Source organism: Sinohyriopsis cumingii, chromosome 9 (assembly GCF_028554795.1).
Source record: "Sinohyriopsis cumingii isolate HCF-2022 chromosome 9, ASM2855479v2, whole genome shotgun sequence".
Classification (NCBI taxonomy): Eukaryota; Metazoa; Mollusca; class Bivalvia; order Unionida; family Unionidae; genus Sinohyriopsis; species Sinohyriopsis cumingii.
In genome coordinates, this window is record NC_142969.1 from 108,729,539 (window position 1) to 108,745,021 (window position 15,483).

The 15,483-nt window shown below is 38.7% G+C and overlaps 1 protein-coding gene across 3 annotated transcripts in view; it reads left to right on the forward strand.

The window, feature by feature from the left end:
• Window positions 1–15,483, forward strand: part of LOC149792452 (nuclear transcription factor Y subunit alpha-like) — a 69,863-nt gene that overhangs the window by 28,993 nt on the left and 25,387 nt on the right. For 2 of the 3 annotated variants that reach the window (XR_016423570.1, XM_089971032.1), the window contains exons 3-5: window positions 3,637–3,920; window positions 7,057–7,212; window positions 9,489–9,548. Coding sequence is in view for 2 of the 3 variants with exons in the window: in XM_089971032.1 (XP_089827158.1) it covers window positions 3,708–3,920; window positions 7,057–7,212; window positions 9,489–9,548 (429 nt within the window). In the remaining variant the exon portion in view is untranslated. The remainder of the gene's footprint in view (window positions 1–3,636; window positions 3,921–7,056; window positions 7,213–9,488; window positions 9,549–15,483) is intronic. The other variant, XM_089971034.1, reaches the window with a different exon arrangement.

Consider the following 15,483-nt stretch of genomic DNA (forward strand, 5'->3'; position numbering starts at 1 on the left):
ATCCGCTACCAGTGCGACTTTCTTCTTCTTCTTCTTCCTTTTTTCTTTGTTCTCTCCTTGTCTCTATTTCTTTTATTATTTCAGTAAATTCACCAAACAGTTCCCTTTCCTCTTTTTCTATCTCTTCTAGCTCACGTGTGGTCTTCGAGTCTGGTATCCTCGCTTCTAATATTTCTCTTCTACCTTTTAAATCCTGCAGTCTTTTTCTCATACCATCTCTTATTTCTTCTAGTTTGTATTCCACCGATCCCACCAAAGAAGGGGAAGTGTGAGGAGGAGTAGGAGGCCGGGTAATCCTATATTCTTCCTGTTTCCGAGGAGAGAGAGGGCGTGGACGGATAAGTCTAGGTCTACGTGGAAGTTGTTTTATTAACTCACGTTCAATTTCAACTGGATCAGACGATGCAAATACCGGATCTGATCCAATATCTGATACTTTCTTCTCCCACCCTTTTGTCTTTTTTTCCATTTCCGTGTCTTCCTTTTTTTTCCTTTCCTTGTCTTCCTTTTTTCTCTTTTTTTCTTCCTCCCTTTCCATTTTTAATTTCTCCCTCATTTCACTTATTTTTCTTTTTTCTTCATCCCCCTCCTGCTTTTTTATTTCCTTTTCCTGTATTTTTAGCTGTCTTTCCTTTTCCTTTGCCTTCATTCGTTGGTCTCTTAGTTCCTTATTAACCCCAATTACGCCAGTTTTTATAAAATTATAGGTATCATCAGTGCTAGATATTCGAGAAATACCCCTGTTTACTTTGTAAACATAATCCCTCCAATCATTCAGGGTTATACCCGAGGCAGCTCCTGGTTTTAGAAATTCTTGCCGGTTAGGATAATTTAAGACAATCCAAGCAGAAAACTCCCTAAGCTCATCCACGCTAGTAAGTGGAATATTTTTTATATCAGTAATACCATCTTCGGTAAATTTATTAATAAATGTTTCCTTAGCAACTGTCACTACTCCGGCGGCACCTGGATCAACTACAGCACCTTCATCTGCCTGTTGCTGTTTAAGTTCTTCTATTGCTTGAAGTAACCCTCGTTTTGTTTTGGTAGGGTCAGCAGGATCAGGTTTTCCTACAATTGCAGTTTTAACTTCACCAGTAGCTGCTGTAATAGGCTTAAATAATTCCTCCGCGGATGTTGCAAACTCAACCTGCGCTTCTTGTCTTGCTTTTAATTTTTCTCTGACGGAATCACGGACAGGAATAAATTTTTTAATCGCGGCTAGTCGTTGTCGTGCCAATCTAGTTGTGAATGCTTCTCCAATATTTGCCATTATTTATTTGTCCACGATTTAATTTCCCCGCGAAAACTCTTCGAGGGATCGGGGACATTTTTTTTTGTCCTGTATTCTGAATAGAAGGGTTTATTTGTCGAAATAAGCCCTCTATCGGGAAAAGTTTCCGTGAAAGGGTTTATTGTGAAAATAGTTTCGGTCTGTTCCCCCCCTCTGCTGCTTCACATAATTTATTTTAAAAAAGTTTTGGTTAAAGCATTTTCTTAGATAATAAATTCCAAACTCCTTTAAAGATTTTTATCATGCTTGACTTTAATCATTCTGAAACTATGCCACTCACCCCATGGGGTCAAGGATAAAAGTTTTTGTATAAAAATCTTAATTTCAGCTTTCTTTGAAAGGAACAGTGTCTCAGCAGGGTGTTGTTAGGTGTGCTTACATGAACTCTGCTTGGGACACATGCCCACTTGCTTATTTTGTGCAGGCTGTGAGAGGATGGATGGTTGTCCCTCTTTCAGCCTGCGGTTGGATGAGGTCTGGTATCTCACAGAGCATAGATGTACCTTTAAAGTGAGGAAGAAGGTTCCTTCCTTTTGTTCAGAATATTCATGGCTCTTTTTTCCGAGTCCCTCAGGTCGCAGAGAAAGATGGAGAGTCTAAGGGTTAGTGTAGCCTCCCCAGCTAAGAAGTCAAATCCTACTGCCCCCCGCCACCCCCATTCCATTGGCAAAATTCTTTACAGCTGCACAGCCACAATCAGAGCTCCCTTCTTTGCAGTCAGGCCCTAAAATGGCCAATGAAAAAATACAAAGGACAATGATGGACAAAAGACTTGCTCCCTAGCCAGCAAAGTGTACTTCTTCCATTGGAGCCATACTAAGCCTCTTTGCAGAGGCTTGGTTTAGAATAAAAGCAGTGGCTGGATTCTTTCATTCATTTTCTTCCATCAGTTAAATCTGGTGCTCTTAACAGAAGATGTTCACTCCCTTCTTGAAAAGTGTACATTAGAGAGTGTGTTAAATGACCAATCTCTAGCTTTCTGTTCCCTGATTTTCCTGGTTCTCAGGAAAGGGGGAGTGGAAACTGCACTGGGACCCTTTGAATTCTCCAGTTTATCTCTCTTGGGATTTCCACTACTACCTGATTTGGTAACATCCAGCACCATCTAATTTGGTACAGATTGGGTGCTCCTCTTTTATGTTTTGAGTCCACAACCAGTGGGCTTGGGCATTGCATGCCTTTTACCTGAAGTGGGATTGTCTGTTTGCTAACACCTTTCAGTATGATCCCGCAGATTCTACAAAGTCAGGCACTCCAATGCTCTGCTCATTTCGATCTCCTTGATGCCTCAGTGATCATGTTTCAAAAATATTTTCAGACTGCTGTTGGACCATTGCAGGAGGAGGGACCTCCTGTCGCAGCACGGGGACTGTCTCCTACAAAACATTTTCCATATTCTCCACCTCCATGCTTGTTCTATCTCATACAATCTCTCCGCCCAAAACGTTTTACATCAAATTTGCCAAGCGCATCAGTCAGAGCAGAAGATCAGCATCTAAGGCATATGAAGCCAAATGGAGAATCTTGTGCAATTGGTGTAGTAGGAAATGGGTAAATCATAGCTGTCCTGATTTTAGTGCAGTGACTGATTTTATTCTCCTTTTCAAGGAAAACAGTGCTCAGTTTCTATTATTAAGTTTCTATCAAGCAGCCGATTCCAACACTTCAAAATTTTCAAAAGACCTCGGTCATTTTTTCACTTAGCACACCTGCTCAGTTATTTTGAGTGGCTAAGACCAGTGTCTTGCTCTCTAATGCCTAAATGGACTGTTTCTTGTGTTCTGTGGTCTCTAAAAAAAAACTTGTGTACCTTTGAGTGAAGCTTCCTTCAAGAACTTTACCCTCAGGACAGTTTTTTTGCTTGCTTTAGTGCTTGCAAGATGGAATAAGCCTTGTGTTCTATCCATAGAGCTGGACTGTGTCAGATTCAATAGGAATTATGACTTGGTTTGTTTTCTTTGCCATCCAGATTTTTAAGCAAAAAAGCAGCTTCCATTGGTTGCTCCACCCCTGATTGAGATTCCCATTCTTATCTTTATCTGTGCTGGGGATGATCAAGATAGACTTTTACCACTTACCACAGTATAGGAAGTGTCTTGTCCGTGCAAATAAAGGTTCAACTGATATTTCAGCTTCCACCATTTCTAGGTGGATTGCATTAACTATCAAGTAAGATTTTTTTCTCACTAAAGCAGTGCACTATTTTCAGGTATTTTTATCTTTATGATGTGATATTTAATGATGTATATTTAACATTTTCAATTATTTTCATCATTTGTGTGATATTTAATGATGTCATTTTAAAATATGAACATTACAATTATATTAATTCTTTTTTTCAGCATTTTGGTGTGCATTTTTATAAGATAACGGCATGTAGCTTTGCAGATGATGTGAATTTGTTTATCTTGCAATGGAACAGTACCAACAGCAGTCTGCCATCACAATGGAAAATTCCGTTCCAGCAACCACAGTTTATCCCCAGATGGCACAGCCAGTCATGATGCAGGGAGTTCATGGAGGATTCCTCCAGTTCCTCCAATCAGGAATGCAGCAGTTTCAGGCAGGAACACAAATCTCTGCTCAGGGGACACAACTACCTCTAGTTCAAGGGGCACAACCCCAGGTACTTGTAGCTCGACTTGTCTGGTTCCAAGTTATGCCTTTATATAAGACTTGATATTTATTTTTGTGAGTAATTCAGGGCAGACTACAGAAAGAATATGCCTTGGTATGCTTGTTGTATTTCCAGGATACAAGATGTCTGTAGATTAATCAGACCAGTTTCCATTCCATGTCTGATTTTTGCACATAAAGAATTGGCAGTACCCCCTAAACTCCTTTTTTTATTCCATGTCTGATTTTTGCACATAAAGAATTGGCAGTACCCCATATCCTCCTTTTTTTAATTGCAAGATATGCTTTGCTGTTCCTTGAAAGACTTGACTAGAAACTGTCGATTCCAGAGTCAATTATTTGCTTAATTGTAGGAGTTAAATATTCTGAAGTGTATTTGTGAGGAATGTAGGAACCAGTCTGTTCTTACATGTGTGTACAAGGAAAGTTAGACCATAGAAATAACTCTTACCTCATGTAAATGATCCTGGAAGTGCAAATAAAGCACAAAAAAAATTATGAAGCTTCATTGCTCTTTCTTGTCACACAGTATAAATATCATTTGAATCTGAAAATTACGACTAGGACCCAGACAAGTCGAGCTGGGGTTATTGCCTTGGGTGATGAAAGTATTAATATCTCCGCTCTTGCATGGGAATGGTTCGGGCCATTTAAAAACTACCTAGTGTCAAATATTAGAAGGGGTGGGGGTGGAGGATTGATTAATCAAGTTATGGACACTATGGTAGACTATACCATCAATATCATGATATCAAAGGAAGAAAATTTAGATGAATAAAAAGTTTTAACATCTTGTGATCTAAGGTACTATAAAATCTCATTGTGTTGGTCGATCATCTTTCAAGATATAGTATTTAAACCGTGTTGTTCAGTGATTTAAACTGATTTAAATTAATTATAGACAAGAACCCGTATGATGATCCTGCCTCCAAGTTTGAAAATGAAATATGGGACATACAAGTGTTAATCAAAAAGCTCTAGAAACAATCCAGTTTTGTCAAACAAAGCATTCAGATTTTTAAAAAATAATTAAATCTTTGATTGAAAATACCCTAATTTAGGACATGATGTAATTTTCATCATATAGACTAGCAAAACAAAATGAATTGAGAGTCTGAAATAGCACTGGTGTCAGAAATGGCGGTCAGATTGGGTTTTTTAAAAAACTTGGTGACAAAACTGATGGCCAAAAATTTAAAAATTTAGGGATATCGGAAACACAGTTGAGAGTGAAGGGAAACACTGCAAATGGCAGATAGGTGCTTTTTTAACAACGGGATTAAAATAATGCAAAATTAAAAAATCCATTAAGGGACTTGCAAGCTGATGCAGATGTTGTTTATGGACCAAAATCACTTCCAATATTTGGAATAAAAATAAATGGATGAAATGTTCAATTGATGATAAGGAGACTAGAAAAGGTCAAGGACATATGTTTTTTAAAGAAATAGTGTATTCTTTGGAAAGTATGTTTGAAGATGGACATGTTATTGGCCAAAAGGTGGGAGACATCTTTAATATTTTATGTAGATGTGCAGAGGAAATTCTGATCAAAGAATTAGGAATGCACAAGGTTTGTTGCATGACCAAACTGCTTGGTAAAGAACAAGTGGGTTTGACGGTATTAATGTTAGGATTCATCGTAAGAATGCTTATGGATTGCCATCTATTTAAAATGTCTTGTAAATATTTCTTTCAAAGCTAAATTTGTGTAATTAAAATCTGATGTGAATAATGTTATTGAAGAAATGTCATGGATGAGTTTGAGAAATTGATTTGGGAGCTTAAATTAGCATAAATTTTTTGCATTTGATACAAGTCTGCTGTATTTTTATGTCGTCATGGGATGCATACAGTATTAAAGTAATGTCTGTGTGTCCATTAACATTCACCAAGCTTGGCAGGTAAGTTGCTTATTAAGGTTGTCGTTGTAGGGTTTAACGCCATTTTTCAGCACACGATAGGCTATACATGGCGGCTAGTATTAATGGTAGAGGAAGAACCCGGGAAAACCCCGGAAAGAACCACCGACCCACGAGAAGCTACTGGCAAGCTTTCTCACATACCCACATTGGCTGAATCCGAGATTCGAACCCACGCAGACAGAGGTGAGATGGCAGTAATCCGTAACTGAGAGCACTTTAGACCACTCGGTCACTCGGGGCCTTGCTTATTAAGGTCCTGGTATGATCAGTTGTAAGAAATTCAAGGTCAAGGTCAGTATACCTAACCAAAGCAGCTTGGTTATTATACAAGAACATGAGTACAACTTCACATTCCTTTACTAAACTTTGAAGGTTGTTTGCCCAATAGGAGAGAACTCAACTGAGTTAGGTTATTAAAGTCAAAGTTCAGCCTCATAAATAAGAATTTTCTGTTCTGCTTTATATACATCCACTGGACTTGGCAGATAATTTACTGTACATGAGAAAAGAAATCTTGTTGATGAAGGGTCCAAAAGATCAAGATTTGAACTTCTGTTTGACGTACCTTTACTAAAATTAGGCGTAGCCTGAGGTGATATAAAAATGCCATTGCTTTGGTGTCCAGAGGTAAAAGATCTATATCACCAAGATCAGTAGAAGCACAATGGTTTTCATGCAATAAATCTAGTTCTATTTAACTATTTAACCTTGGCCAGAACTATGGTACCAAGAATTCTAATGATTAACTTAACATCTCAAGGCTAAAGGTCAAAATCACTGCTGTCTGACAAGAGCAAAGTATTTTCATAATAGCATGCATGCTTCACATACACACATATTAACAAAAATTCCCATGATGCCCCTGATGTGTCAAGGAAACCTGATGATTTAGGATAAATAGGTCAAGGTTAAAGTCATCGAAATCAGTAACATGGAAATGGGAGGGAATATTCTAATTAGGTCAAGGTTAAGTCAGTAAAGTCAGCAATATGGACAAGTAAGGTTAACATAAGGTTGGTCACGTTTATACACCTGCCAGAAATGAGGAAAAAGTTTAAACATAAAGTTCACTTCTGATGTTTATTGTCCTTAACAGCTGTTCTAGTAAATAGATGAACTTGGCAAACATATATTTCTTCATCATGCCTGAAACACTTGGTGAGGCACTTGTTTGGACTTGTCTTTTCTTTTTTCCATCAGGTGATCCAACTGGGTCAGAACCAATTGATGCAGCCAGCCTCCTCTCCAGGTCAGCAGATATTTGTCCAGACTCTGCCTCAGGGTCAGCCCACAGGCCTGAACCTCCAGGGACAGGCTGGTTCCATGTCCACACAGAACACACAGCAGTATCAACCAGTGAGTCTTCCCAGTCAGTTGTTTTCATCTTTTATTTTATACGTGTCTTGCTACAAATGTGGAAGGGGTGCATAGAGTTAATCCTGAAGGGGTTGAAACTTAATTCATCTGCATTTTCCAGTATGATTCTTGTATAATTTTTAACTAGTTGTGCACTTCATTGTTTAGTTTAGCTGCTTCTTGATTCTGACATTTTCTGTTTAGGCTTTTTATTTTTATCTGGATGCAACATTGCATTCTATTTTTTCAGGAGGACTCCTATTGTCCAAACAACCTCTACTTTAATGCATTTTATGCAAAGTTTGATGTCATAACTGTATGACATGTAAAGCACCTTGAGAATATTGGCCCTGTATATAAAGGACACCTGTCTATAAAAGACACCTTGGGTGTGTATTTTTACTGTTATTTATATACATGTTTCACTGTACTTAAGCTGGAGTTAGAAGAGTCACAGAATATGTTCCAAAACACTGCCTTCATATGATCAAATTAAACATGATCAGTTTTTTCTTTTCTTTAACAGCTGCCTGAGTAGACTTTATGATGGGCTAGCAAATATATTTATTATTTGCCTGATAGGGCAAGTGGATTTGTAGAGCTTTTAACACAACTTCTTTGTTAGCTTTACATTGTCCCAATCATTGTTTGTCCCTGAGATATGCAATTCAATATTTTTATTTATTTTGTTACCCTATTGTCACAATTAGGTCACAGCAACTTAAAATTTGCTCTTCATTTACCTCAGTTAAATTTTGCATTTAACTAAGTTTCTGAGGCATTATTGTCAAGATGTGTAACTTGGTATGTAGATGCATGTTGTTGACTACAATGCCATCTGACAAAATTGGGTCTCTGTTACCTACATTTTGTGTTTCATTGATTTGGTTGAGTTTCTGATGCATACTTGACATCAGGGTTGTACAAAATGGAGTAGGGTGAGGTGTGTATTCATATTGTTATGGCTCAATGGTCTTTAAGTAACTGAAAAAAGTTAAACCAAAAAATTCAGTAAAATTCAGCAAATATATTTTTTCCATAGATTACAATGTAAAAATATAAAGGAACAGCATTGTGAATTAAATTCAAATAATCCTAAACGTTCTGTTGCAAGTAAACAAAAGTATAGAGTGTTCCAAATAAATACCAGGGCGTGAATGTGATGATGTGTCAATAGCCTTAAATAAGTTGATGTGGCAACAGTATTGATGTATCACGATAATATATATTCAAGAATATCTTTAAATAAATTCACAATAAATCTAGATTGGGAAAAGTCCTGAAATCATTATTATGTGCTCGGTTTAAATTTATGATCAGGCATAAACATTTTGTTTCTGACTCATTGATCCATGAACCAGTGGGACCCTTGACTGCTCTGGTAGATCTAAACCAAGAGTTTGACAGTCAAACAACTGTGTGACACAAAATCCGGTAAACCCATACTACAGATGATGCGTTTCTGTTAAGGTTGAGGAAGACACATTTGAATTGACCATGATCATGCTTAGACAGGTGTTCAGTGACATGTTTGGATTGACCAAAAACAAGCTTAGATGGATGTTCATTGACATGTTTGTATTGACCAAGATCAAGCTTAGATGGATGTTCATTGACATGTTTGGATTGACCAAGATCAAGCTTAGACAGGTGTTCAATGTATTGCATTCTAAATGTGCTGATTTCTGGCAATACGTTACATACTATCGAACAATCGACTTTGAATTATAAATGATTGAGTCTGGACAGTGGAACACCATCGTTTTTAGGCCTTACATGACAGATCCATCAATGTTTTGCTCCTACCTGTTGTTGGTAACATTACAATCATGTCATAAATCTTTCATATCTCTCAAACAATCCTTGGACACATAATATTTTAATACTGTCCCCAACACTGTGTCGTCAGGCACCATGGTGCCCACCAATGCTTTTTTTTGGGTGCCCATGTTTCATGCTCCTAAATTTAGTAACGAGATTTAATATTCATTTTATGGAAAGAGGTTTAATGAAACATGAAGTCCATAGTAAGAGTGCGGAACATACATTAAGATTATAAACTTCCATGGTACAACAGTGCTGTGCGTATGTAAAGGCATATCAGAGTTTGTAAGTAGTAGTGGTAGGTGCCCACCACTCTCTCATGAACTCTCAAATGTGCCCATAATCACAGAAAGGTTGGGGACCACAGTTTTAAGACATTTTCTTTTCCTTTTTGTGACTTTACATATATTTTTTAGTTGGACCAGAAGAATGAATGCTGTGACTTTGTGTAGTTTCAGATTATTACAACCCAGTCCGGACAGCCGATGCAGACCTTTGCACAACCTCAGCAGGTAAATACATATATCATTCAGGCTATCTGTTTATTTTTATTTGGGTTCATCATGGCTCTTTTCTATTGGTTGCCTATTGATAGATTGGTGTCCATAGTGATATGTTAGTAATATGCAGATTGTTTTTTTTTTTTTTGTTTTTTTTTTTCTTACATTGGTTGTAGGACAACTTGGTTAGTCATGGCCATCCATCTGTCCCATAAAGATTGTTAGCAGAACTGCACAAAACCCACTCAGCATAGACAAATTTAATTTTAGCAGCATATTTTTATCTGTATGTAGATGACCCAATTTGATTTCCAAGTTAGGTCAACATTTTTTTTCAGAATTTTACTCATTTTAAAAACTTTTTGGGATTACTTTCTTTTAAATGAAAACTTTGTTGGCATAATTAAGCAGATGCCACTTAAAATAGACAAACTTGTCAGATGTTTAAAAAAAATTATTAAAATTTTGGCTTAGTGGTGAAGGCATATATGTTTTACAAACCAATGTTAGCACAAATTTGTTTATGCTACTCTCAGCATGAAGTTTTCACTAAGCCACATCAACATGAAGTTTTCACTAAGCCACATCAACATGAAGTTTTCACTAAGCCACATCAACATGAAGTTTTCACTAAGTCATATCAACATGAAGTTTTCACTAAGCCACATCAACATGAAGTTTTCACCAAGCCATATCAACATGAAGTTTTCACTAAACCACATCAACATGAAATTTTCACCAAGCCATATCAGCATAAAGTTTTCACCAAGTCATCTCAGCATGAAGTCATCTCAACATGAAGTTTTCACCAAGCCATATCAACATGAAGTTTTCACTAAGCCACATCAACATGAAGTTTTCACCAAGTCATCTCAACAGGAAGTTTTCACTAAGCCACATCAACATGAAATTTTCACCAAGCCACATCAGCATGAAGTTTTCACCAAGCCATATCAACATGAAGTTTTCCCAAAGTCATCTCAACATGAGGTTTTCACTAAGCCACATCAACATGAAGTTTTCATCAAGCCACATCAACATGAAGTTTTCCCAAAGTCATCTCAACATGAGGTTTTCACTAAGCCACATCAACATGAAGTTTTCACTAAAATACTTCTGATGATGTCTCATTGGTCCTAAATGAAAATGCTTCCATTTGGACATCTAGAAAACCATGATAGTGGCAATCTTCTAAATTTTTTCTCACTACTCATTCCAAGTGGATGGTCATATCAACATATGGGTTTTACTAAAAGTGTTATTTCTAATTGGTCCTAAAGCAAACTATGCCAGTCTCACATCCATTGTGGATGCAAAATCAGCCACCTTGACAGTCATGTTTTTGGTTCTCCTGAATGGAATTAATAAGAACATGTGGTTTTCACCAGAAGATGACTTAACACTTTATGGTTGGTCCTAAATAAAAATGGTGCATTTTTCCATCCAACAGCGGCTATGTTGAAAATATTATTATTGCTACTCCTCTTGAGTTGATGGTCATATCAGCAAGGGGTGTCTGCTTGGTCCCAGATGAACATAGTGGTGTCTGCTTGGTCCCAAATGAACATAGTGGTATCTGCTTGGTCCCAAATGAACATAATGGTATCTGCTTGGTCCCAAATGAACATAGTGGTGTCTGCTTGGTCTCAAATAAACATAGTGGTGTCTCCTTGGTTCCAAATGAACACAGTGGTGTCTGCTTGGTCCCAAATGAACTTAGTGGTGTCTGCTTGGTCCCAAATAAACATAGTGGTGTCTGCTTGGTCCTAAAAAAACATAGTGCCGATTTGACATCAATTATGGCCACCACAGCTGACAATTTATCATCTCTGCTACTCCTGAACAAAATGTCATATTGACTTGGGGTTTTCACAAGACTTGTGACGTCTTGCTAAATGGGATTTTCACTAGACTTCTTGTGATGTCTTGCTTGTCCTAAATGGGGTTTTCACTAAAGTTCTTGTGAAGTCTTGCTGGTCGTAAATGGGGTTTTCACTAGACCCCGAGTGGCTGAGTGGTCTAAAGCATTCTCCGTTACGGATCACTGCCATCTCACCTCTGCGTAGGTTCAAGTCTAGGATTCTGCCAATGTGGGTATGTGAGAAAACTTGCCAGTAGCTTCTCATGGGTCGGTGGTTCTTCCCGGGGTTTTCCCGGGTTCTTCCTCCACCATTAATACTGGCTGCCATACATAGCCTATAGTTTGCTGATAAATGGCGTTAAACCCAACAACAACAACAAGTAGACTTCATGTGATGTTTTGCTGATCCTAAATGGAAATACTGCTCAGATGTCCAATTTTCTTGATTGTAATTTTTGTTCAGACCAGTCTGCCTGAATGGATGGTCATATCAAAATGGGTTTTAACTAAGAGACTTTTTATGAGTTTTATTTGACCCTAAATGAAACTGATGTTAACTGAAAGTCTTACCAGCATGGGATTTTCACCAGAAAACTTAATATGGTATCAAGTTGGTATTAAATAGAAATGTATTGATCTGTTGTCCAATATGGCCATGATGGTGCCCATTTTCAAAATCTTGTTGCTACTCGTCCTAGATGGAAATCAACATTGGATTTCACCTGAAGACTTCTTGTGGCACCACAATTTGTACTAAATGAAAATAGCCATTATGGTAGTCATCTTGAAAATCTTCTTATTGGTATAAATGGAAAGTGATATTGACATGTTGTTTTCACCTGAAGATTAATTATGATATCTAGTTGGTCCCGAATGAAAATGGTGCCAGTCTGACTTCAGATTTGGCTGACAAAATAAACATTCAGAAACTTTGATCATATTAAAATGGGATTTTCACCCATAGTCTTGTAATGGCGTCTATTTTGACCGAAATGAAAACACTGCTATTCTTACATTCAAAATGGCTGCCACAATGGCTAATTTGAAAATTTTATTGGTTAAGAAATATCAGGGAATGTTTCAACACTTGGCAGCTAAAAAGAAGAAATGGTCTTATGTTGAATTCTCAGAAAAATTTATTCCAACAGTAGAGCATTAGTCCCTCAAAGGCACTCTCATTTATAGAACATTATTTTAGTATTCTCAACGGGGCCCAGAGTGGTCGAGTGGTCTAAAGCGCTCTTCGTTACGGATCACTGCCATCTCACCTCTGTCTGCGGCGGTTCGAGTCAAAGATTCAGCCAATGTGGGCATGTGAGAAAGCTTGCCAGTAGCTTCTCGTGGGTTGGTGGTTCTTTCCGGGGTTTTCCGGGTTCTTCCTCCACCATTAATACTGGCCGCCATGTATAGCCTATCGTGCTGAAAAATGGCGTTAAACCCCACAACAACAACAACAACAACAACAGTATTCTCAACCCTGCTTTTTTTTGTTGGCACAATTAAGTGAAAATTCTGAGGTATACAAATGAAATTTAACAGCTGTGTGCATCGTAGGTAAATTATGTTATTTTTTTTTAAATTAAAATTTTAAACTGTTTTGGACTTTCTGGTCAGCATTTGGGGTATAGATGTTTCTACACACAGTGTGCTATGGAGTATTTGTGGTTTTATTCTCAGGTTGGTTCCCTAATAGGCATTGACGTTTTAAAAGTTAAAAATTGAGGTATTCACATTTTTTAAAAATTAAGAATACCAAAGTCAGTAATCTGAAATAAAAGCATTTCTCTGCACTACCCTATGTACTCACTTATAAGACATAAGTCCAACTGCAGGCTGCACAGCTTCAGATCTGCAGTTGCACAGTGCTGCAGTTCTGGATCTGTGCAGTTTGTGAGGAGTAATCAGTAGAACAAGCAACATAGACCCTGATTTGCAGGTGCATTATGGAATGGCAGATCATGGTCCAGGATCTTTGTTGTTTGTAATTTGACTGGACTTGTAAGCAGGTATATACGGTCAACTAACATGATGGCTATAGACTACATTGGTCCTAACTGCCATTCACGATAATCTTAATTTGTTATCCATCCAAAATATTCAATATCATCTATTCATTCTTTAATGTGAATGCAATATGCTGTTTATGATTAGAGATTCAAATAGGAATGGAAATTTATTTATGATTTTCTACTAATTCTACAAAGTATATGATTCTGTCAATAAATCACTTAAAATTGTACGCAGTTATAGAAAACCCGGATCCAGCAGAATCAAGTAGCTTGATATGGAAAGCGAGGTCTAACTAGAGATGGAACACCAGATCTAGCATAATCATGTGACTACAGATGGAACACCTGGTTGGCATCCGTTAGTCTTGAGAGACAATGGAAGTGCGCCCATGAGAGATGTCCCGGTTTGTGATTGTGCAGCATCTGCTCTGGCTGTGTAGCCCAACACAGGAGTGGCAGTCCTTGCTGCATTTGCTGCACTTGAAGGTTGAGTCTGGTGTGGGTTGGAGCTGCTTCTTCCTCTGTGATCGCTTTTCATCAGCTAGCAAGCATAGCTTGTCCTCGCTGGCTTTCAGACCAGTGATCAGAGCATGTCGCCAGCTGGACCTGTCTAGAGCAAGCTCTTCCCAGGTGTTGACATCGATGTCAAGGGCTTTCATATTGCGCTTGCAGAGATCCTTGAAGTGAATATGTGGCTGTCTGATTGACCTTTTGCCATAGTCAAGTTTCGAATAAAGAATGTCTTTGGGGATCCATCCATCATCCATCCGACGTACATGGCCCAGCCATCTGATGCGACGTTGGCGGAGGAGTATGCCCATCTGGGAATCTTGGCACATTCAAGCACCTCATTTTTTGTTACTCGATCGCTTCAGGTGATCCCAAGTATGTGTCAGATCATCACGCGTAAGGCGTTCAGTCTTTTCTCTTGTGAGGCGTACAGAGCCCAGGTTTCACTGGCGTACAGGAGAGTGCTTAGCATGCAGACACGGTACACAGAGATCTTAGTGTTCAGGGTCAGCATGCTGTTATTCCACACTCTCTGCGACAACCTAAAGAAAGTTGTTGATGCCTTTCCTATCCGCTTGTTGAGCTCAGAATCGAGCGAGAGGTTGGTGGTGATGGTAGAGCCAAGGTACGTGAACTGACTGACTACTTCAAGTTGATGATGATGCCTAGGAGGGCTGCGTCCTGAGCCATCACGTTTGTTTTTTTTTAGGCTGATAGTCAGCCCAGCCCAAGCTCATCGCATGCTTTTGCAAAGCGGTCCATGAGGCGCTGTAGCTCAGCTTCTGTGTGAGTGGCTAGAGCATCATCATCTGCGAAGAGCATGTCCCTGATGGTTCCTTCACGCACTTTGCTCAGTTGTGCCAGGTTGATGGAGAAGATCTTATCGATTGTGGACCTCTCTGCATGGAACCCACATTGCAACTCTGGATACACTCTGTCAGAAAGTGTCTGCAGTCTGTTAAGGATGATGGGTGCAAAGTTTACCCACAGTGCTGAGAAGGGATATGCCCCTGTATTAGTTGCAGTTGCTTCTGTTGCCCTTGTTCTTGTACAGAGTTATGATGTTGGCATCTCTCATGTCCTGAGGCACTGCACCCTCATCCCAGCACTGTCAGAGGAGGTCGTGCAGGTGTGTGAGCAGCATGCTGCAGCTGCACTTGATGACTTCTGCTGGGATGCCACCATTCCCTGGGGCTTTAACTAACTATAGTTTCTCTAAGACCTTCTTTAGTTCTGCCACAGTAGGTTTCTTGTCCATTTCAGCCAGTTCAGATGGAACACCAGATCTAGCATAATCATGTAACTAGAGATGGAACACCAGATCTAGCATAGTCATGTAACTAGAGATGGAACACCAGATCTAGCATAGTCATGTAACTAGAGATGGAACACCAGATCTAGCATAGTCATGTAACTAGAGATGGAACACCAGATCTAGCATAAATCATGTGACTAGAGATGGAAAACCAGATCTAGCATAGTCATGTAACTAGAGATGGAACACCAGATCTAGCATAGTCATGTAACTAGAGATGGAACACCAGGTCTAGCATAAATCATGTAACTA